This window comes from Colobus angolensis, unplaced genomic scaffold (genome assembly GCF_000951035.1).
Source record: "Colobus angolensis palliatus isolate OR3802 unplaced genomic scaffold, Cang.pa_1.0 Scaffold9, whole genome shotgun sequence".
Taxonomy (NCBI): Eukaryota; Metazoa; Chordata; class Mammalia; order Primates; family Cercopithecidae; genus Colobus; species Colobus angolensis.
The window spans coordinates 12,298,886-12,324,153 of record NW_012122931.1 but is presented as its reverse complement, the minus strand read 5'-3'; the positions used below and the strand labels follow the sequence as shown (position 1 = coordinate 12,324,153).

Genomic DNA, 25,268 nt, shown 5'->3' with positions numbered 1-25,268 from the left:
TTAAAGTATCACCCACCACCAATAAAGACAAAAGACCAAGGAGAAGAAACAAACTGATCATTGTGTAATATACATCTGAGCAGTGACACTAACATTTGTTGTACATTGCCCGTTTCACCTTTATTTAGTGGCCCCAGAGAAATTTGGTATATAAATTTGCCATGTTTGGTGAAGCCCATTCTCATGGATGGGCCCTGTCAAGTTTCCAAAAGCAGAATTTAACAGGGAAAACGAAAGCTAATTCATACTAAAAACAGACATTTTTAAGACATGGTGCCTTATAAATATTGACGGGGACCACACTGCTGTTCCTTCATGGGGGTGAGTACCTTAATGAAACCATTTACCTTCTAGTAACATCATTGGCTTTCCAAACAAGGTGAGAATGCAAGTGGAGGACTTATGTCTGCACCCTTTACAGAACAGCACAATGTTACCCACTGATCCATTTCCACCAGCATCATCAGGTGTCTTAAAAAGAAATGCTGACCCATGGCTGAAACCTGTCACTTTTCACAGCAGCACTCAACAAGAACTGGGACAATCGAAGAGCAAGTTTTTATGGGGACCCTGTTGCTGCTTTAGATTCTGATGTAATTGAAGAGGAAAGGAGACCCTTCAATGAATCCCAGCAAAATCGCTAATCTTCTATCTGCATGAAAAAAGCCAGGGAGTGAACACAATATCTTACAGAGTGAAGAAGGCCACAAGAACAAGAGAGGGTGATTGATTGATTAATTTATTATTTTTAAAAACTTGGAAATTCATAAACTAGGATAATCACATTCTCCTTCCCCATCTCTAGGTAGTGCCATCATTTTAATAAGCGATGCTCGAATAACAGAATGGAACCTTTATCATGGGGATGCCCTTGTACAACAGGAGGACAAAAGGGCTTACAAAGTAAGTAGACTGGCTCAAACTAACAATCACCTTTGCTTTGTTTTAGCAGTTTGCTTACAAGTGAATGGGCTTCTAGGGCTAAGTTATTAGTTTTCAATTCCTTGTAATTTGATACCAAAACATATCAAAAATAATAAGCTAAAACAATATTCAAACCCATATTTTATTGGCTTTATTACACACTTCAATATTTACAAAGTTAAAGTTTAAATGAAAAGTCTCTATTGTATTAAAAAAAAATAACTACAGCCCAAATTAAAGTGCCCTGGGGCAAATACATATCAATCAACTAAGAATCAGTGACTGCATCAGGAACCAGGCAGTACTCTGTGTTACAACAAAGCAGTTTATTTGTGATCAGTGTTTGAGACTCTATACATCCTTCACAAATTTAATTTTACATAATCTGATACGTCTCTTAAACTTTGAACTGCTAGACTTTTATTTCCCTAGAACAGAAGGGCTGGTATAAGTTATTTTCCAGAAATGAGGTACCGTTTTCACAGAACTGGTTTCTTTTTTTTTTTTTTTTTCAAGTTTTAGAGAACTAAATTTGCATTTGTTAAAATCAAAAAGTAGGAAAGATGTTCTTTACAAATAATTTTGATCAAGTATGTGTTCAAAGAAAGCAGGATAAAAAGGCTTTTTCTCTAACATTCTGTATTGTACTGTATTGTTGTTCAATAGGAATTAGCTTCTGTCATTTGCTAAAAGAATGAGTAGTGGGGAACAGGATATGTTGGAAATTTCATAACGGGTAACAGAACCATTCTCTTGGGTAAACCTACAGAGAAAAAAAACGGAGAGGACTCCAAATAAGTTGTAATACTCCAATAAAAATTTCAGGTAAAAAAAATCTGACAGTAATTATCATTAACCTTTTCCAGATCAGTCAGCCAACATGTATACCATTTTGCAAGAGGCCCACAAATCGCTCACAGATCTATTTTGAAATTGCTCTTAATATTTTGATAAATAATATTTTCCACTCTCAAAATCAGGATGGCTACCATCTAGGAAGAATTTCATTGAGTGAGCTGCCATGAATTCTGAAAACAAAAGCAATGCTATTGAATGATGTTCTAAATTGACCGTAGAAATCCATATTGGTTCTCAATGTGGCATTATCACATATTCCAGGAGAAATGGGTTGTCAAGGTTCAAAGCATAGCTTTCCATGCAGACCTCAGCTCCAGCTGGAGCCATGGCCAGGCATTTATTTAACTTCTTAATGGCTATGGCCAATATTAGCATGGCAAATCTGGAAAGATTAATTGCTTTCTGAATTTGTAATTAATACGTTCTTGTGGCCTCACAAACTTCTGCATACTCAAGCATGATTTGAAATCTGCTCCTATCCCTATTCTACTGTTTAACCTACGGAGAAATCACAAAGCAGCAACAGCAGGTGTTCAAGAGCACCAGATGACCAGAGGGAGACCACCCCACATGCAACAGCTTCACAAAGGCCAAAGACATATTTACCTCACAGCCAAATAAAGCATCGTTTTAGTAGATTTGCATCACAGTAACATTTAAAAACCAAATCTTTTATGTGAAAAATGGGGGCATCAAATTTCACCAGCTTTGGAAGTCAGTTATATGGCACATGGGAAAGAGGAGCTTCTGATGTGGGGGCTCAGAGACCACAAGGTGAAAGTGTAATGTTAAAGGAGGAAAGGGAGGAACAAGAGAGAAAAAAAGACCGAGGAAAAACAGGAATGTAACTTAGAATCTAGATACAAAAGTATTTTCAAAGAAAAAATCAAGATCTAGCACACCTTTACTGAAGAATCTGAAACTTACTGTATGTCTAAAAGAAAGACACAGATTTAAATATCTGCCCCAAGCAGCAGATGCGCTGGCACTTATACAAGACATAGTACAGTGAGTCTAGTGAGCCAAAACGTATTTGGATACACGGACCAGACCTAAATCACAGAGAGGATGAGGTGGTCAGGAGACCCAGAAGCCAGCTGAATAGTTAAAAGCAAATGGCCAAACCGAAAGGAACTAGAGAGTTTGAATTTAGAAGGAAATCTGGGTAAGCTTATTATTGCATTAGTCTCCAATTCCTAGTTACCCAATATGGCTCAGTTCAAAATATGGGGAAGCCTTGACCACACCTGAGCGTGCCAGAAGATTTAAAGGATATAGCTCCAGGCTCTGCACTTTGCCTAAAAGAAAATTTGCTCCGAATGTTTGACCCTCGTAGCTTCACATCTTTCTAGGATATAAACTATTTTCATGGTCAAACTGGTCAAACTATTCACGCTCTACTTATGTCCAGTTACAAAATCAGATGAAACTTCAGTTCAGCAGTGTTTTAGGAACACAATTTGCATCCAAACAAAAATGGCAAAGCAGATGCGTGAAGAGAAAAAGCACAATGCGAAGGTCTGAGGCTCATGTAGAGGACTAACGCCGAGACTGGCGCAATATGGGAAGAGCCTTTCCCTTCTGTGTGCATGCACACCCAGCCTGGGGCATGCTCACACACACTCTTGCACATCCACTCTCTCATGCTCTCCTCTCTCAATAACAACACGCTGCAGATGGCTGATTCTATAACATGTAGCACCTGAGCAGAAAAAAATGTCTAAGAGCATATCACTGACTCCAAACCTATTGCCTCCATTGCCACATAAACCTCATTCAAAAGTTATCCAAAGGGCCACGGGGGTTCATTTATGCATTTGCTTTTATTTTTTTATTTCAGAGGGGAGGAGAGAAACACCTATGATACTCTAGCATGTACTACAGACTTCCTGCAGTGAGCACTTAAGACTGCTGGTGAAACCCACTATCACTTCCTCTCTAGGGCCAATGATACCCATTTACTTCAACCCCAAAGCAAAGTTATGGAAAAGAATGAAGACTACAAATTTGAAGTAAGCAGTTCCTATTCTTGACTTAAGTTACCCACAATTCACACGGTTCCAAACCAGAAACTTAAGTGTGGCTTTATAACTGGTAGGCAGCCAAGCTAGCAACTGGGTATGGCCCTTCAGTAGCCTTTGAATGGAGTATCAGTTGGCTGTAAGAAGAACTACTTAAAATATTTAATTTCAATATGGTCAGAAACAGGCAATTAGAACAAGCAGTCCTTCAATCAGGCAAAGCGGAGAGAAGAGCAACTCCAACCAAACCAAGAACCACAAGGTTGTGGCATTTTCAAACGGAATTTAAGTTGGGTCACTAGAATGAATAAATCTGAGATCCTCCAATTAATTTACAAAACCCCTAGATAGAAACTGTGCTTTGGATTGCTGTGACAGTCGCTAAGAGGAGATATCAGTAAGACGGTGTACATACCATAGGCAGGGGCAGCTGTGCTGTAACCATATGGTGTTCCATAGCCTAGTGCAAAGAAGAAGGAGGCAGATCAGTCCAAGACCCAGGGCAATCATCACTGGCCCAATTCACAAGCACCACCTGCTCAGCACCCTAGGCCCAAAGGACTTCTTCCAGATGTTCGATGAATGAGAACCACCTGCCAGAATGGTCCCAGTCTAGCCACTCTCTGTGTGCCTGCTTAAGATGTGGGAACTCCTCACCATGGCCTACAAGGCTCTCCTAGATAGGCCAGACTCTCCTACATCTCTTTCTCACTGCACTCCCTGACCCCACACTCTATTTTAACTATCAGTTTCTTGTCTGTGTTCCCCACTAGAGTAGCAGAGACCTGGCCAACCTTATCCATCGTTGCATCATCTGAACCTAGCAGAATGTATGATACATATAGTAGCCACTCACTAAATATACTTTGTTGAACAGAAGAATACTTAAAAGCACTCAAACTACCAATTTCTCAAAGTTGACAAACAGAACTTTCCAAGTCTCTTCAGAAAGTAGTGAGAGAGCAGGATGAGGTCTCAATGGTCATTAAAACAGGCATATGAGTCAGGCGTGAGCCCAAGGGCAAGGTCTATGACTTGCTGATATTTCCATTTCTGGCCCAAGTACAGGGTCTCTCTGTAAATGCTGGTGACTTTGACATCAGCCTCTGGTACCTATGAAAAAGGCCCACATTATTAAGTAAAAGCTAGTACAAAGAAGTTTTTATACCATATTCGTAGGGATTAGAAATATTATCTATATTAACAGAAGCTGCAATCTTTACTCTTTCAGTAAAAGAGCTTAGATATAGGTAATATATAAATAAAAATCACTTGGAGCCAGGTGTGGTAGTTCATGCCTGTAATCCCAGCAATTTTGGAGGCTACGGCAGGAGGACTGCTTGAGCCCAGGAGTTAGAGACCAGCCTGGGCAATATAGTGAGACCCCATCTCTACAGAAAAACAAAAAATTAGCTGGGCATGGTGGTGCATGCCGTAGTCCTGGCTACTCAGGAGGCTGAGGTGAGAGGTCGAGGCTGCAGTGAGCCATGATCACACCACTGCACTCCAGGCTGGGCAACAGAGAGAGATCATGTCTCAATAATAACAATAATGACAACTTATTATTCATTTATTAATGAAAAAAATTTATAAAGTAGAACAAGGGCACAAAATCACCATGGCACTTTCACACAGTACCCAAAACAAATGGCGCTTTTTCACATTACAATTCCTTTTTTTTGTAACCATTTCTGCTATTCAGAATGATTTCGTTCCCTCCTTCTCTGGATGACCAACTGCAACTCACCCTTGAGACCAGGATCAATTATCACCTCCTCTACGAAGTCTCCCAGGCTTGCTGTTCTCTTTTGCCCAACCCATGTTACACTTGCATCATACTGCATTGTGTTTATTCAATTATCTGGTCCTACCCCAGGCAGTCACTGGGGCAGAGGCTAGGTCTTCTTTGAATGCCCAGTTCTAAATCTCCTGTTTGAGACAGTGCATTTGAATGTATGCTGAAGAAGTAAACTGCTTTTAGGGACCAACTGAAACAGTTCTGAGGGATGAAAAATTTTTAGTCTACAGTTATAAGTCATTTAACTCAGGCTGAGCGCTCACTAAATCATACTCAAGAGGACATATGTAGCTGAAATAAGCAGTAGGAAGAGGAGACAGATCAGAGGCCAAAAAAGAAATTAATGCTTAAAAAAGGGTGGCTATCAAATTTATTCCAGAAAGCAGAAGCTGTTTGGCTAAGGCTGCAGTTCTAAGGATTATACCAAAACCTCCTTAAGAAGAAATGAGACCGTAAATACTAACTAGGTCATTAATCAGGCCACTGGAGTCCTGATTCTGACTTCATCTTTTACTAGCAAAGGCATCTGTGAATGGCACCTGTTATTTAACCTCTCTGAGCTTCAGTGTTCTATGTACAGTAACTGAGTTGCCAGGGGAATTTAATTAAATAATACATGTAAATATACTGACAGAAGTCCCTGCTGCACAGAATATACTCTGCAAATGGCATATAACCTATTCATAATCTAAAGGGACCTAATCTGAATCTTCTCTAGGCCATAAAATAACTTCATTTTTAAAAGCTTTGGGAGACAGGCCTTTCAGGGAGGTCAATGCAATGACACAAGAGAGGAGTTACTATAGAGTAAAGCCTGCAACCAGCAGCCATAAACAGTTCCTTTCATGATTACTGCCACTAGACCACAGCCATTTACCACTCTAGCAGACGGTAAATGGTCCGCAGCAACAAGAGACATGACCAGATTAAGCCCCAATAGAACACATCATCAAAGATGGTTCATCTCTGTAACCTGCCCATTATTGTGAATGAAAGCCTTGCCCTTTCAATAATACACTGAATAAGGCTAAAATTATTAAATATCAGTAGAAATACTGAGACACACAGAAGACTGTCTTAATTTTAGACACATAAACTATATCACACCATAAGAAATTCATAATCTTTTCCTTTTCCCCCCAGTGCTCCAGCTCAAAGTCCTAGGAGTTGAGATATCCTTGAAATATCACTCTTCTTTCTATATATTCAATACATCAATTTTGCCTCCTTTATATTCCTCCCATCTGTTCTCTTCTTGTCTCCCCCTATCTTCTTCCCTGCCTCCAGTAGCAATACTATCAATGTCTCTTGCCTGGGTTAGTAGTCTTCAGTAGCCTTTTTTTAACTGAGGCATAATAGATGTACATAGTTCCAGAGTTCATGTGATAATTTAATATACCCATGTAATTTATACAGATAAAATCAGTGAACTTAGGATACCCATCATCTCAAATATTTGTCCTTTCTTTATGCTAGAACCATTTGAATTCTTCTCTTCTAGCCAGTTTGAAATGTACAATACATTACTGTAAACTATATGCCTTCTAACTGATCTTGGCAATGCTCACACCTACCCCTACAACCTGTTCTTCACACTATAGAAAGACTAACCTTCACAAATAAAGTCTGATCTTGTTACTGTTCTCCTTAGAACCGAATCCATCAAGACTTAACACTGTGCTTTGGGTTCTAAGACCAAAATCCAAATAACGGCCTCCAGGTCTGGGACTGAGTCGTCCAGCTTCAATTCACATCATTCCCCAGTCTCTCCACTTCTGCCGCTCAGTGCTCTCCACATTCCACACATTTTGGACTTCTGCTTCTTCAATTGAGCCAAATTCCCCAACAACAGCAACACAGGGTCTCTGCACATGCCGTTCCTTCTGTGTGCAACACTCTCCCATCCCAGTCTTCTTTGAGTTAACTCCTATTCATTCTCCAAAGCTCAATTCAAATGTGTCCCTTCTTCTGGGAAGCCTCCAAGGACCCACTAAAATAGACCAGGTTCCTCTGTTACATGCTGTAATAGCAGCATGTCCTTCTTTTTCATCATACTCATTTCAGTTTCTCGTTGTTATTACTTGATTAATCTATGTCTCACCCTTCAGACTATAAGCTGCATGAGAACAAAATCCACGTCTGCTGTGTGCCAAAGCAGGCACACTCCTTGAGCAGTTCACCTACTAGGATCAGCTTCTAGAAGAATCACTCCAAAGCCACATCATAAAATTTCCCAAATGGCCTAGTCTTATTCTTTCTTAGAGGAAAGCACAAAGTGAACCCTTAGGGATGTTACCTAAAAAACAATGACTGGATAAGAGCCAATCTTCATGATAATTTCATCTTGATCAATATCTACAAGTGGTTTACTTGTCCAGTTAAAAGTACTATACTTTCAATATTGTGAAGAACTTGATTTTAACAAGACAGCTGAATAATCTATTGTTAAAATGACATAAGAATTAGAAGGGGGCCGGGCGCGGTGGCTCAAGCCTGTAATCCCAGCACTTTGGGAGGCCGAGAGGGGCGGATCACAAGGTCAGGAGATCGAGACCATCCTGGCTAACACGGTGAAACCCCGTCTCTACTAAAAATACAAAAACTAGCCGGGCGAGGTGGCGGGCGCCTGTAGTCCCAGCTACTCCGGAGGCTGAGGCAGGAGAATGGCGTAAACCCGGGAGGCGGAGCTTGCAGTGAGCTGAGATCCGGCCACTGCACTCCAGTCCGGGTGACAGAGCGAGACTCGGCCTCAAAAAAAAAAAAAAAAAAGAATTAGAAGGGAAGGCAGAGAGAGGACATTCTCCCAAATCTTCTTTAAGGTATGTGGTGGAATGGAAAGAATATGAACTTTGGAAACGCAAACACCTACATTCAAATCCTTGCTCTGCGGTTTAGTGGTTGCTTCACCCTGAGCTAGTGGCCTTATCTCTCTAAATCCCAGCTTCCCTTCCTTGGAAAATAATTTCTGCCTGATGAAACACTGACGAAGATTTAAAACAATTAAATTTAAGTAATTAAATTAAAAACAATTTAATAAGTAAAATTATTTACATGGAAATATCTAGTATATATAGTAAGCTCTGGATAAATGTTTCTTTTTTTTTTTTCCTTTGTGTACTTCTTTAGTCTCTGATGGTTCCCAAACATTAAGTTTAACAAACACTAATAATGCCAGGCTTCACCCTAATTAAGTAACCTCTTAGTAGTTTTTCTCTCCTGTTACACCCAACCTGTCATCTATGTCCTCAATGAATGAATACACCCCGCTCAGACATTCACATTCTGAGTCTATGGAACATCCTTTAATTCCTTGTCAAAATACAGTCCCACAACCAAATGCAACATTGCTCATCTGTCATCTCCCTCCAGATAGCCTCTCCTCACTCAGCAGATTCCAGGAGAACACCTATGACATTGTGTCAATTCTCTACTTTTAAATTTCTGTGTACATTCATGCCTGTGTTTATATTTCCACAAACCCTGTACAAGCTCAGAAAATGAAGGAGATGCTATTCTTTGAATTTTGGCCCAGTAAAGGGGGCCAATCTCTTGCAGTTGGTACTATACCTGGAGCTATGTAGCCAGGAGCAGCTGTTGCCCCAACAAAAGCTCCCCTTGTTAGAGTTCCTCTTCCTCTGCCCCGAACAGCTTGGACTGCTGCAGACACAGTTGTATTCACAACACCCTTTGCCTGTTAAAATAACACACTTTCATTACTGAAAGAAATAAGAACCATCTTATTTCTTCTATCATCTCTTCAATGCACAACCACTATGAGAAACTGTGAGCACGTGGGTGAGACCATGAGCTGTGATGTTGAACCTTCAATTTATCATCTGAAAAACAAAAATGATACCTACCTTACAGAGATGTTGAGAACATGCAAATAACTTCTTTTCACTTGAGTGTTACCCAGAAAGAGTTCATTTTCTACACCAAATTTTAATAATCAATTTATAACCAAAGTCATTTTAGGCCTTACTAAAGTAATCATACACACTTGGTACCTAGGTTCCTATTATCTGCCGACAGGCAGAAAATATCTCAGCAACTAACTACATAGAATTAACTGCAAATCTGAATGGGGCTAGTGGGGGAAAAACATAAAGGGCTAAGACAGGAGGACCAAAGATGAGGATGCCAGTTCCTGCTCTAAGTAACTGTGACCTCGGGAAGGTAATATGATTTCTTTGAGCCCGATTCCTCTGCTGTTTGTGTATGCATGTATCCACTATTAAATATCTTTTTTGTGTGTGTGTGAGACAGAGTCTCACTCTGTCATCCAGGCTGGAGTGTAATGGTGTGATCTCTACTCAACTGCAACCTCCGCCTCCCAGGTTCAAGCGATTCTTCTGCCTCAGCCTCCCAAGTAGCTGGAATTACAGGCACCCACTACCACGCCTAGCTAATTTTTGTATTTTTAGTAGAGACAGGGTTTCTCCATGTTGACCAGGCTGGTCTTGAAATCCTGAACTCAAGTGATCTGTCCACCTCAGCTTCCTTTCAAAGTGCTGGGATTACAGGTGTGAGCCACTGCACCTGGCCCCATTATTAAATAAATAAATACCACTTTGAAAGCCCCTTCTTGCTCTAAAATGCCATCATCTATGGAAATCTCCCCACTGATTAAAAACGTGGATAATGATACCCACTTTGTTTTCCTTAGAGTAGAAAGAGTAACCGAGAATTATGAGAATAACGATACTTTGTTTTCCTTACTTTAGAGTAGAAAGAACAAGAGAGAACAAATATAAAAACATTCTAAAAGTACAACAGATAATACCGGGAGTAGCAGTAAACAAGACTGTTGAAAAACCCCTTTTGCAAACTGAAATTTTAAGAAAATCAAAAGGTGTCTAGTTTCAAATTGAATATTATACTTACAGAAATGCAACAAAAACTCAAGCTAGAAACAAGATTCCCCACTAAAACCAAGGTGCAAGAAAGTGGTGCAATGCCTCAAAGCGTACTCTATGATAAAGTCAACAATGTCTAAGAAGCTGAAAGAGTCAGAATACACATACGTTTATCTCACTCTGAAAATGTACCATCCTTTATTCTTTCCAGGATAACCTCTACCTCTAGTATGAATAGGCAGGAGACAGTTTCAAGGTTAACTGTGTCATGCACAGGGACTGCCGTTTTTGTTTTTCTCTGAAATAAACCAACCCACATATCCAAAATAGATTGTTTCTTGGCCAGCAAGCACATTGAACACATGAGTTTTATAGCTTCTAGTATGGAAAATGTCTAAAAATGAGTGAACTTCAAGTAGACATCTTTCTTTTTTTAATATGACGTAGTCAAAAGTAGTCAGGAAGCAACAATCTGGCAGTAGCAGAGTGATTCCACACTAATCTAGCTCATGTCTAGTGGAAACAAACTTAACTACCTAATAAATATTTGCACATGGGCTTTTTAAACTAAAATTAACTGACCAAATATAAGATGCAATATGGGAAAAAACACCATAAAACAAGGTCATAAAACAAGAATCATCTTTCAACTAATTGAGAACATACTTTGTTCTATATTTACCAGAAGATTTTAGAAAAAAAATCTACTTGTTTTCGACATGTGTAACTTAAGGGCTTTAAAAACTTTTTCATCTCAGTAAAAGTAAGTTTTCTCTACCTTTTGGATCTCAGAATATAGGCAGTGTTTATTATAGCAAATACAAGAAATTTAAATGAATACAAAACAAATTTTAGATGGATACAATAGTAAAATGTCCACGGCCATTGGAAGAACCACCTGGTTTTAGAAGGAACCCCTATTATCAAATACTGTGTTACCACAGGCAAGTATTTCAATTTCTTTGGGCCTTGTTTCCTTACCTGTAAAATAAGATCAATTCTACCCTCCTACAATGGACTTAGCATATACAACGGAACCTAAATATAATGTTTAACGTAGAATTAAACAATCTAAGCTTCCTTTTATTAGTTTAAGCATTTTTAATTTCTATCATATAATATATTCAGATGTTATGTTATTATACCAGGACTCTCCATGAGGCACAATGTGTCTTATATTTACTTATGCAACTCTTTCCCTCACTGTCAGGCATATGGTGTATGACTAGAAAATGTTTTCTGAATGCATAAATGAATGGATGGAAGAATCTCATATCCATAAGCATGTAATTAGGGGGCCATCTTTTCTAAATACTTTGCTAAGATCCTGGACATTCAGTAGCGCTGACATTTCCAATGTCAGTAATGAACAGAAGCAATACAGCACCAAATTTTATGCGGTCTGCAAGGAAACCCAAAGTAAACAATGCAAAAGGACAAAACTGCAAAGGAACTGGAAAAGCACCTGCAGGCTGATGAGAGCAAAGCCCCAGGTGCTCCTGGCAGCTTCCCCAAACTAAACTGCTTATAACTCATTAAGGTCCAAATCACCTCAAAACTTGACTTCATCAAGAATGACTTCAACCCTCCAAATAATGCTAATAGCCTCATATATACATATACATATAAATATACATGTACATATATATTTTGTTTAGGAAGACCATAGAACAGGTAACCACCAATCGGATTTATATTATTCATGACCTAACCCAAAGCAAAGGTTGCCAAGTCCAAGAAAAAGAAACAACTTCAGAAAAAGCTAAAATGGCACATGGACAGGAAAGAAAATTTAATTCCTGTAACATTTTTCACAGGTTCTGCAAAGGTTTAATGTTTACTCATACCTGAGGGATAATCTTCTTTTTCTTATTATTTGCCGCATTGGGTCCAGAAAACAGCTTCTCCAAGGCAGCTAAAGCTGCACTCGCCTTTGCCACTTTCTTATTTGGACCTGCACCTCTGAATTTCTGTCCATCTACTTCTACCTACAATCAAGAATAACACCTTGCAATTACCCCCATGCAATTCCTCTATGTGCTTTTAATTTAAATAGATTATGACACAGAAAACACCAAAAATCAAATAGTGCCACAAGAACTGACTCAGTCTAAAACTTTACATTAAGTTCAGGATATCCTATGTCTTTGAGAAGAAAGATAAGGCTGGGTTGTGTCTGGCTACACACCTCCATTACAAAGCGCTTGTCATGGCTTCCACCAGTCTCTGAGATGAGTTCATACTTGAGACCTCTTCTTTTTTCATTGAGCTCCATTACAGGGTTTTTGCCACTTGCTGTGAGGATAGGGCCCTGAGTTCTTACCTATAAGAGAAAGGGAATCTGAAGGTTCAAGCAAGTAAGATTTTAGAATATTGCATTTCTTGTTAATACAATTATGCTAAGAAGGAGGCTCAAAAATTCACTTTAAAGCACTCAGGGGCTAGAATGAGTCACCTGTGTACACAAATGGCAAAATATCATTAAAGCTATAAAAACTCTACAAGCAGTAAACACTGCAGTCATCTGGCCAGCCTTCCTTCGAAGTAGTATTCAAGACCAATGCAACCATGCCACTGTGGGCCACTCCAGGCTCTGCTCTGTAGTGTTCATGATCTAAGAATAATACTCTAAATTACTAATAACAAAAAGAGAACAGTTTGGATTCACATGATGCCTGAGGGTTCCTTTTTCTTCTTTAGGGTTAGGAAGAAATAATTCTCAATTTGTGATGTTAAAGGGGAAATGTTCCTATACACCTCTCAGTCACTCTAAACAGATTTAAGGGGACCTAAGGTAAAAACAGTTGGCTAGAGACTACGGATTCTGAAATTTTAAAATAACAATCAAAGCAGTCACTCCCTACCCTCAAGGAGCTAAAGTGTAGTGGGAGGGACAGATATCATCACTGCAAAATAACGCATGTTAGAGAGCAGATATATGCTATGGAAATAACTGATTTGAGGAAGGATAAGAATAGAAGTGAAATAATTCATGTAAGAGCATGAAGGTGCAAATGAAAACAGAGGCTAGCATCAAAAGCAAACTAACAAATAAATCCACAAAATACAACTATAATTTTGAGAAAGGAGAAACCAAAAGATAGGGCACTTTTTGAGGTCAGAGATCATGTCTGTAATTCCACCACACAAGAAATGCTGAACACACAAAATACATGCAAAAAAGTGTTAATTTATTTTTTATTTTTTATTTTTGAGATGGAGTCTCGCTCTGTGGCCCAGACTAGAGTGCAGTCATGCAATCTCAGCTCACTGCAACCTCCATCTCCCAGGTTCAGGTAATTCTCATGCCTCAGCCTCTCAAGTAGCTGGAATTACAGGCACCTGCTACCACACCCGGCTAATTTTTGTATTTTTAGTAGAGACAGGGTTTTACCACGTTGGCCAGGGTGCACTCAAACTCTTGACCTCAGGTGAGCTGCCTGCCTCAGCCTCCCAAAGTGCTGGGATTACAGGTGTGCACCACCACGCCTGGCCCAAAGTATTAATTATTACATATATAAACCTAATGAAAATCAAGATTCTATCAGTAAAGTATTCTGTGCAGGTGTGACAAGTGGTTAACACTTTAGAAGTGAACCATCAAAGGACAATTTTTAAGGACAAGTTTAAAAACATCAATAACATCAATAAACATCTCTTCCTGATGCGTTTTTATAATCTGCATTTTTTGAATTTCAAGAAAAATTTCCAGTCACTGTCTTTAAAAGATAATGAGTGATTTTTGAAACTAGGTCTATAGTAATCACTCTATGCTTTCCAAACCATGTCTACAAAAATGAATCAAGTCATAAAAAATCTGAATTTTAATAAATTACTATTGTTTTAAATGAGGAAATAAATAAGGGCTTTTCTCCTTGCTTCCCACCATTACTACAATATACAGAAACAAAATATAAACGTAGTCACTACCAAAACTTTTTATGTCAGTGTGGCTGCTACTAGCGCAGCCCACACTGCTCTTTTCCTTTTTAATTACCTTTATACTTAATGGTCTGGACCTCATAATTAATGAGCCCTTTTTTTTCTTTTCTTTTCTTTTTTTTTTTTTTGAGACACAGTCTCGCTCTGTCGCCCAGGCTGAAGTGCAGTGGCATTATCTCGACTCACTGCAAGCTCCGCCTCCCAGGTTCACGCCGTTCTCCTGCCTCAGCCTCCTGAGTAGCTGGGACTACAGGCACCCGCCACCACGCCTGGCTAATATTTTCATATTTTTTTAGTAGAGACGGGGTTTCACCATGTTAGCCAGGATGGTCTCAATCTCCTGACCTCGTAATCTGCCTGCCTCGGCCTCCCAAAGTGTTGGGATTGCAGGCGTGAGCCACCGCACCCAGCCAAGCCCTTTTTTCTTTTAACAGATGTAACATTGTCAGCAAAACAACATCTTGACCTGTGACTGCCACCTGTAATGACTGCCATGACATCATCTGTCCTCTATAGCATCACACGAAGTGCCAAGTGTGGCTTTCTCAGGCTTCAGCCCCATCAATCCTGTCCACACTGGCCCACTTGGCACTTCTTAAACATTTACTTTCACAACTCAAATTCATCATACCTCCTCTTCCTTCAGTCCAGAATGCTTTCTCTTCCCCACACAGCAAAGCTCATCATCTGAAGCCTTGCTGTTCTGCATGATTGTGTAAGTGTATGTCTAAGAGTCTCACTACCCCTTCCTCCTTCAAGATTTGAAATTATTACGTTCATTTTTGCCATCACAGTGCTTATCGCATTATATTGCCATTTGTTATAAACATGTCTTTTTACCCTTTTAGCCTGGGAGCAGCTCTAGGCTCTGCACACAACTTCTGCAACACTTGGCACTAAGCAGGTATTAAAAAGGATTTATGGACTGAAAAAATTAGCTTATTAATTAAGTCCTTAATAAATACTTATTTGTACAAATGACAAAGTAAACTTTTTTTTAATGTAAGCTCTTGCTGTGACTTTAAAGCTAATGTTCTTTACATAGACTGCAGTAAACATGGGTTCCATGAACTCCCCAGTGTATTGTGTATACTCAGTACTTGGATTTCATCCCATTCTATTATTGGTGACAATAAGTTCACAGGTCAGGACTTAATTAGGGTCTGAGGTACATACTATGTCAGGCTATGCCTTCCTTCAGGGCTGGACCAACTAAATGATGACCCAATCAATGCACCCCACAGCTTAGCATAAACTTCAAATAATCCCAGTTTCCTCCATTACATCTTGTAGTTTTCTGCCCATCAGTTATTGCGGATAGTCTTGGTATGTTATGAAATGTTGGAAGCAGCTTCCATGGCCAGCAATCAGGAAATACTAGTTCAATTAGAGTATACTCAAATGTTGTGCAGTTTACAGATATTTTTAAAGTGAAAAAATAAAGATATAAAACTGCATGAAAATATGACTGCCTTTATAGAGATTAAAAAAACTAGATGGAAATAAACCAAAATAATAATTATGTCTGTCTCTGTAATATATGTACAGGTTTGTATATGCTTTTGATTTTATTTATACTTTTCCACATCTCTCAAATTTCCTACAATGCACATACATATTACTTTTTTTCTGAGAAAAAAATAAGTATACCTCTAAGGTACTGGAGGTTTCAGTTGTAGAATTTCCAGTATTATTGCTTGAGTTTGAAGACACTGTTTCATTTTTACTTTCATTATCTGATTTTTCATCGGAACTCATACATTCAATATCTGCATCAAAGCCTGTTGGATATCCCATTGCCTGCAATACCTGTACAAATTACATTAAGATGCAGTTTTATTCAGACACGAGAAACCAGAGAATAGACAAAATATTGAGAACAAAAGTTTCAAACTCATAGCGTTTGAACCATAAAACACCTTGCAGGAAGAGCAAGATGGTACTAAATCTGTAAGTCCTTGGTTAAATAGGGTATACCTACCAGGGTAGCACCATGGAAAAATGGGGAAAACCTCCTCAGGGTAATTGAGTTTAAATACAGGATGACAAATATAAACCTGACGCTACTCCTGGTTCATTTAATTTGGAGGTGAGAGGTAGAGAAAATAAACAGGATAGCTAGGTTCAAACCAATAGGACACAGACAGAAACGGCATACTGTAAAAAGTACCCTGGTCTAGAAAGGAAAAAATCTGAGCGTCTAGTCCTGTATTTCTTCTCTGGCCCTCAATTTTCCAATCTACAAACCAGGAAGACTGTATTGGTTGACCTCTAAGTTCTATGACTCAATCCATTAGGAGAAATTGGCCCAGAAAGGCAATCAAGAAATTTTTTATCTTCGAACCAACTTGCCTGTCAATTACAAAGTAACATCTAAAACTTTCTACTTTGCTTCCAACATAAACCACAATCAAAACTTAAAAGATTCAGTCTCAGCCAGATGCAGTGGCTCATGCCTGTAATTCCAGCACTTTGGGAAGCCAAGGCGGGTGGATCATTTGAGGTCAGGAGTTCGAGACCAGCCTGGCCAACATGGTAAAACCCAGTCTCTACTAAAGCTACAAAAATTAGCTGGGTGTGGCGGTGCATGCCTGTAATTCCAGCTGCTTCGGATGCTAAGGCAGGAGAATTGCTTGAACTTGGGAGGCAGAGGTTGCAGTGAGCCAAGATTGCGCCACTGCACTCCAGCGTAGGCAACAGAGCAAGGCTCTGTCTCAGGGAAAAAAAAAAAAAAACAAGATTCGGTTTCCAGGTTTATTCTCTATACTAACTAGGCCAGGAACAATTTTAATCTTGTATTTCCATCCTTCTCTCTCAAGGGTTGATTATGGCTACCTCCAATGTTCAAGTTTGTTATACTTTCATTCGATCCTTAGGATTTTTCTTACTTTTTCAAAATAAAGCTTTAAGAACAATGTGTATGTGTGTGTGCATGACCGTGCACAGGCATGCTCACACACCTCCACACACGAGTGCCTTTTAATACCTTCCTGATTATACTGCTTTTTAGATGTTTACAAGAGAATATGTTCACATTTTGTAAGCCTCTTTCAAAGGAGGTTGATATAGCTTTGTCACTAATTAGAGGCTTAAGCCAGAGGATATAGGGATAGATTCCTAAAGACCCTTGCATTCATTTCCACTTTTAACTGTTTTAAGTTGCTGAGATTTAAAAGCAACATCGTATTTCTTTACAATAACAAGTGTACATAATAGGTGTTCCAAAAAATGGTTATGGTGACCACACAAATGAGAAGCCACCCTTTATAAACAATCACATCTTGTATAAAGGATTTTGCCAATATAAATAAAACGGTGTTACCCTAAACCAAAAAATGGACCTACATAGAAGTCTGTACCAAGAGAACTTGAAATTAATTCACACAATTCATATGGATAACTTGGCATTCTTATCATAAATAAATGTCTTGTATTTGCTTGGGAGTAAAGCCAAGAACCCTCTTTTTAACATCTTAAGTTCTAAAAGTGCTCAGGTAGTACTTTATACTAAGTACATTAACATCATTTGTTTATATCCTTATTAATATTTGATTTTAAAAACACCTTCTCCACTGTCTGAGTCCTGTAAGTATGCTCTCCCTGAGAAATCTCATCTCCGAGAATAGCTATCATTCCAAATTAACACTAGCCAACACAGGCTGCAAGTCAAAAGCCAAACATCACAAATAAGTCTGATTTGTGTATTGCAATAAAAGCTAAAGACATTCATCTTTTCTTAACACAGACAATAAAAATAGGCTAATATACATTTTTTAATACTTCTCTCCACCCTTTTCTCACATATCAGATTCGCTTATTATTATTATAGCAATGTATTTCAATATGTTTACAAATATTTTATATAACTGGTGGATTATATCTCAGGGAAGTGTCCAACACAGTGTAACCAAGAAATTCAAATTAAATCATTTTTTATGAACAGTTATTCTAAGAGTATTTACTAGCATATGCTAAGAAGTCAAAAAAGCAGTTCTCAGACCTCTGCAACTGATAAAGATTCTCCTCTTAACCAAACTCTAGACAGGATCCTCTGAGCCATGTTTTTATCTAGGCCCCATCCTTGGGCCTTGTCCCTAAGAGCCATGTTGTAACAAGAATCCTGCTAAATTGTTTTAGCCAGAATCCCTCACCCTCGATATTTAATCACCCTTAATCACCCTTGGTATCTGATCAAATTTCCTCATCCCCCACTGATATGGTTTGTGTCCTCACCCAAATTTCATGTCCAAGTGTAATCCCGAATGTTGGAGGTGGGGCCTGGTGGGAGGTGATTGGATCACAGGGGCAGTCTCTAATGGTTTAGCACCATCCCTAGTGCTGTCTCATGACAGAGTTCTCAAGAGATCTGGTTGTTTTAAAAGTATGTGGCACCTCCTCACCCTTCTCTCTTCCTTCTGCTCGGGCCACATAAGATGTGCCTGCTTCCCCTCCCACCATGATTAAAAGTTTCCTGAGGCCTCCCTAGAAGTCACTATGCTTCCTGTACAGCCTGCAGAATCGTGAGCCAGTTAAATCTATTTCCTTTAAAAATTACCCAGTCTCAGGAATTTCTTTATAGCAGTGCAAAAATGGACTAATATGCCCATCACTGCCCAGGTGGTATCTGATCACCCTGGCCTGCTCTGAGCAAGAATCCTGATAGGTCCCATTTAGCCAGAAATTCCCCCTTCATCCTGATGCTTCCTCTTAGTAATTTTCCATCCACTGATCCATCCCTGTTCCTTGGCTACAAATCCTCACTTGTCCATGTTGAACTCGGAATTGAGCCCAGTTCCATACCGAGGTCTCTTTTCGTTATTGCAGTAATAGTTCCTGAGTACACACTTTTTTTCTTACTGTTTTAACAACTGTCCAGCTCTGGTTTTCTCTGACAAAACTAAGTTTGTTTGGAATCCATGTTAATTCTAAAAAAAACCAGTATACCAAAAAAAAGTGAATTTCAAGTATCTGGCAAACAAATTCAAACCTAATTCATCAATTGAGCTTAAAAATGACAAGATCACTCATGGAAACAAGGTGACTGGGAAATCACCTGTGTGTAATCAAATCCCCTTCTTCCTGGAAGAGGGCTGAGGTTAGCAAAGGCTGAGACTGAGAACGATGATACCATCAAATACTAGGGGCCAAGAGTGAAAAGAAAACATGGCCCTCCACATCATAGGTCTCTACTCAAAAGAGAGTAACATCTATGGCTTATGTATGATAGAGACCTGATTTCATCAGATTCTCAGGCGATCTGATGTCTCTAAGAACCTCTCCAAAGAGCCTTCCCTTCACCTTCCCCCTTCTAGCTGATCTTTTCCTCACAATGACTAAGATTCTTTTTATGTAATATGGATGATTATGACCCTAAAGGTATCCTTTGTGGATGGCTGCCAGGATAGAGAAGTGGAAGAGTGAAGAGAAGACTGGCCACTAATTCTCCATCACTTTAGGGTGCTTGCTGCTCTGCAGCCAGGCCAGACTCATGCGAAACGACTGATTTCTTTTCTTTTGATTTGATTCTCTGGTGTGATTTGTCTTAATAGGTACGCAACCCTCACCAAGCAATTAAGAACTAAAAGGATTTGTATTCAGTTGGACCTACTTTCATAAACACCTTAGATGCAAAATTCTTTCCCACTCATTTATGAACAACGCATAACATGTGATATAACCTTTATGGATGACAATTTGGCAATATATGCCTGGCATATAATAAGAATTCCAATGCATTTTTTTAACAAATTAATGAATCACTAAAATGTAATGACCTTTTGACCCAATAATTCTAGCTCTAGAATATATCTTAAGGAATCATCAGACAAGTTCAACAAGATTTTTTGTAAAGCAGTAAAATGGAAGTATCTAAATCCAAAATGATTAGTTACATTATGATAATGTAACAGACCATCTGCTAATAATGAAATGTTAGACTATCACTAAAAATAAGAGCAATCTTTGAGTTAGCTATTTAAAAATTCATAATACATTTTTAGATGAAGAGAGTATCGGCTGGGCGTGGTGGCTCAAGCCTGTAATCCCAGCACTTTGGGGGGCCGAGGCGGGAGGATCACCTGAGTTCAGGAGTTCAAGACCAGCCTGACCAACATGGCGAAACCCTGTCTCTACTAAAAATATAAAAATTAGCTGGGTGTGGTGGCAGGTGCCTGTAATTCCAGCTACCCAAGAGGCTGAGGCAGGAGAATCACTGGAACCCGGGAAGCAGAGGCTGCAGTGAGCTAAGATTACGCCACTGCTCTCCAGCCTGGGCAACAAAGCAAGACTCCATCTAAGAAAGAAAGAAAGAAAGATCCTATTTTTAAAAAATACATTTCTACCAGACATTATGTAGGTTCACCATTCCTTATCTGAAACCCTTAGTGCCAGGTTGTTTTGAGAATTCATAATTTTTCAATTCTGACAGCTAATACAATACATATACCACATATTTTCCAAATCCCCAGTGGATTCTCAGATGCTGCCCCATGTTTATGCAAAGAAACATATAAAATAATCACACTAAATAGAATGCTAAAGACTAAAAATAGCTCCCTATCAATTCAGGTCATGTTTTGCTACCAGGTAATTTGCATCCAACCTAGAGAAATTTTTTTCATTTTTAATGCTTTCTGAAGTTAGAATTGTAAGTTAAACAAGAAGGCTTGGAAGAATAAATACCAAAATGTTAATGGTTATTATTTCTGGGCATTAGAACTATGAATTTTTTCCCCTCATTTTCTAAACCATTTATAACAAACACACATTATGCATTTATAATAAGATTTAAAAAGCCAAAAGTAACTTTTAGAAAACAAGACATAAAATAAAAAATCTATGAAGACCTTAGGGAGAACAATCTACCTCAAAATAGCAAATTCTGGAATAAAGCTATCGGGTCATAAACCTGAGATGTGAGAGGCCTAGAAAAGACTGCAGGCCACTTGAGACTGACAGCTAGTAATAGGTTTTCATATCATATAGCTGATAAACCAAAGAAAGTAAGCAGAGTTTTTCAAACCTTCAAAGCCAGTTTACTCTGATTCATAATTCATTTTACATGAATGGATCAAAAGTTTAGTTTATCCCATTTTCAAAAAGGGAAAATCTTAACTCTTCATAAATTTCAGATTTACCAGTTACTGCACATTCTACCCAAAATGCCACTCAAGGTAAATAAAAGTATGAAGGCCATCTACCCACCACACCAGTCACAAGAAACCATTAACAATTTCCTCAGGTCCAGTGTCATTCAGATTATAATTGATATCTACATTTCCAAAATTTGTCAGGGAGCTTAACTTAATCCCAAGTTTACAGCCCCTCCATGTTTACCAAAAGCTCAGGTGAATAAAACATAATATTTGGAATTTAAGACAAAAGCATACCCAGTCCAACCAAGTTCCATTACATCATAAAAAGATATCACTGCATCAAATGAAAACAGCATCCAAACCTTGTCACATTGCAAAAATTGCCACTCTACTCACTCTCCCAAATTTTACTGAATTTGAATTTGCTATGAGGCCACTAGCTTATGTTAAAGGTTACTGTACGAAACAACCCACAAAATTTATCACTGCATCATAGATGCCTTTAAAAGAGATCACTGATATCCTTGGTTTGTGAAGATCTACCCAAGGAGAAATGCCCACCCGATCAAATACCACAACTGTGACTCTCATAACCAAATTCTCTGTACTTAAGACAAAGAGAGTGAACTGTATATTTCACAAGCTTTTTGTGTCAGCTGCTACAGAACTTAGCTCTAAACTTGTGACTCATTCTCAGTGTATGTTGTTATTAAACTGTATGTTTAGTCTTATTCCTGGACTTACTTTTCCCCTCATTGTTGGTTTTCTTTTTCTGCCTCATTTTAAATTCATACTCTTTCATCATACTTTAGATATCCCTTTTCTAGTGAAGACAGAGCATAAGTACTATGTGGTGTTTGGTATTTTTAAATCTTAGTGATTGTTTTTCTGCATGCATTGTTCTCATCAGTATCTGACATCTACACGCTTCTTTGTATATTTGTTGTCTATCTTCCCATCCTATACACACTAGAATGTAAGCTCCATGAGAGCAGGAACTTTGTTTCATTAACTGCCATATCCCCAGTAGCTAGGATGGTGTTTGCATATACATTAATAATACATACAAAATGACCATGAAAATAGTCCAATTATATCGTATGCCATACTGTTACATAAAATAACTTTTCTTAAGTGAATGTGATCTTCAGTCTACATGATCTTTAACATTTTTGCACTAGTCTGCAAGAGGTCAAATATACTTATAGAGAGATCCCATTACTTGGAAATTTTCTACAAACCTACATGCATAATTGGTCCAATCCTGGACATTATTCCCTATGGAAATATTCTAAAAATACAGATGAAGCACCATATACAAAGATACTGATCAAATTTATAATAGAAACAATCTGGAATAAGCAAAATATCCAATGATAGGAGAATGTTTAAACAAATAGTTTACTCACAGCATGTTAATCGTACAGCCATTAAAAATTATTTATGAAGATTTTCATAATGAGGAAAAACAGTAATGAAACATTACAAGAAAAAAACAGAAGATAAAATTACATATATACTGTGAGCTCACTTAAAAAATAAACAGCAAAATAGAAAATGGTTGGAAATAGACCAACATACTAGATACAAATACTAATGGTCTTTGCCTCAACGATGGTCAGTTGACGTATTTCAATTTCTTTACTTCTTTCTGTATTTTCCAAATTTTATATAATTACCACATATTTTACAACAACAAAACTTTGTTATCCAGAAGTAACAGAAGTCTATAAATAATAATATCGCTATTAAAATGCTTAAAAAATGACAATTTATTATAGGAAAATAAGCATATTATTTGGAACATAAAATAAGAAAGCATTGCGAAGTAAAATACTGTACCTTCACCGCTACGTGAAGTTTTGCTGTCTTCTTGGATGGTCCTGAGGCTTCATATGTTGTGCCATCCACATCTACAGACATTGTGAAGACTGGGGCATGAACAGGGCCAGACTGAGATAAAAGCTTATACTGAAGCCCAGGCCTGATCTGATTTAGCCTCATTAATGCATTCATAAGGTCTATTGCTTTACTATCCAGAACTGTTAAAGAAAGAGGAATGAGGTCAGAAATTAACTAGAAAGTAATCAATAACTACTGTAAATTCACCAGATTGTTTTAAAATGAGGATTTCAAAACACACAGATTAACCTCATAAGTAATTCTAAAATTACTATGCTAACATCACTATAAAAATGGTATGCATTATTGAACTACACATTAACTTCGCTTGTCAATACTCATGTATCCTAAGCAAAAAAGCTTGGAAACAAAAAAGTTATTCAATTATCAATTGCTCAGTTAAGATCTAGTCTGAAAACTCTAATTAAAATCAATCAAATTCTTCACTTTTTGGCCGGGCACAGTGGCTCATGCCTGTAATCCCGGCACTTGGAGAGGCCGAGGAGGGTGAATTGCTTAACTCAGGAGTTCAAGACCAGCCTGGGCAACTTGGCGAAATTCTGTCTCTACCAAAAACACAAAAACTTAGCAGGGTGTGGTGGCATGCACCTGTGATCCCTGCTATTTGAGAAGGCTGAGGTTGAAGGATCACTTGAGCCCAGGAGGTGGAGATTGCAGTGAGCCGAGATCATGACACAGAACTCCAGTCTCGGTGAGAACCAATCTCATTAAACAAAAACCTTCACTTCTAATTTTTCTATCTGAGGCTACAAATCCTCTCTAGTTTGCATCTATAAGAATAAAGGTTTTACACACTTTTCCTTAAGTTTCGTTTCATCTTCTTATTGGGGTCTTTATCATCCCCTAACCCATCTTCAAATGGCCTCTTTAGAGCTGAAGACCCAGCACCTAAAAAAAATTATGAGGGATTCATTATCAGTCAAAACAACAATCCCCTTACCGTACCACATGTATCTAACATGTTCAGATAGGAAAATCTTAGGAATCACACCAAGGATCATACAGCTTTTTCACTGATCAGTTAAGTTACCATTATTTATAATCTAGAAAAGCAAATTTTTTTAAAGCAAATCTTGAAACAATATTAACACTTTTTATATTTATTTTTTTCCATTTATTCATATATACACACCAATATCTATGCCTATGGTATGGTCTGAATATGTTCCCCCAAGATTCATATGTTGAACTTAATCCCCACTGCAGTGGGATTAGGAGGTGGGGAACCTGGAAGGTAATGAGGTTATGAGGGTGGAGCCCTTATAAATTAGAAAAGATGCCTGAGAGAGACTGTTTGTCCCTTCTGCCATGTGGTGATACACAGCAGGCACCATCTATGAGGAATGAGCCCTCACGAGACAGTAAATCTGCTGAAGCCTTGATTTTGGACTTTCAAGCCCCTGAGGGCAATAAATTTCTGTTACTTGTAAGTTACCCAGTCTAAGGTATTTTGTTTTAGCAGCCGCACAGACAGCATATATTCACATTATATGCATGAAGAGAAAAAGTCTAGAAGGCTATGTATCAAAATGTTAAAAAGTAGTTACCTCTGGTAGGATTTATTTTTACTTAATATCATTTCAAACATCTCTAAAATTTAACATTTATAACTTGTATAAACTTTAGAAGTCCACATGTTAAATCTTATACTTTTGGAAATCTGACTATCAAACAAACAAATGGAAGAACATACCATGCTCATGGATAGGAAGAATCAATAAGGTGAAAATGGTCATACTGCCCAAGGTAATTTATAGATTCAACGCCATCTCCATCAAGCTACCAATGAGTTTCTTCACAGAATTGGAAAAAAAAACTGCTTTAAAGTTCACATGGAACCAAAAAAGAGCCC

At 38.3% G+C, this 25,268-nt stretch overlaps 1 protein-coding gene across 2 annotated transcripts in view; it reads right to left on the bottom strand.

Annotated features, from left to right (window-relative positions):
- Nucleotides 1-721: 721 nt before the first annotated feature.
- STRBP (spermatid perinuclear RNA binding protein) overlaps nt 722-25,268 on the bottom strand; it is a 62,585-nt gene continuing 38,038 nt past the window's right edge. For both annotated transcript variants that reach the window (XM_011931411.1, XM_011931410.1), the window contains 8 exons: nt 24,212-24,304; nt 23,336-23,535; nt 16,050-16,208; nt 12,646-12,780; nt 12,305-12,445; nt 9,169-9,292; nt 4,219-4,263; nt 722-1,687 (listed from right to left, as the gene is read on the bottom strand). In XM_011931411.1, coding sequence (XP_011786801.1) covers nt 1,611-1,687; nt 4,219-4,263; nt 9,169-9,292; nt 12,305-12,445; nt 12,646-12,780; nt 16,050-16,208; nt 23,336-23,535; nt 24,212-24,304 — 974 coding nt within the window. In that variant the 3' untranslated portion in view covers nt 722-1,610. The remainder of the gene's footprint in view (nt 1,688-4,218; nt 4,264-9,168; nt 9,293-12,304; nt 12,446-12,645; nt 12,781-16,049; nt 16,209-23,335; nt 23,536-24,211; nt 24,305-25,268) is intronic.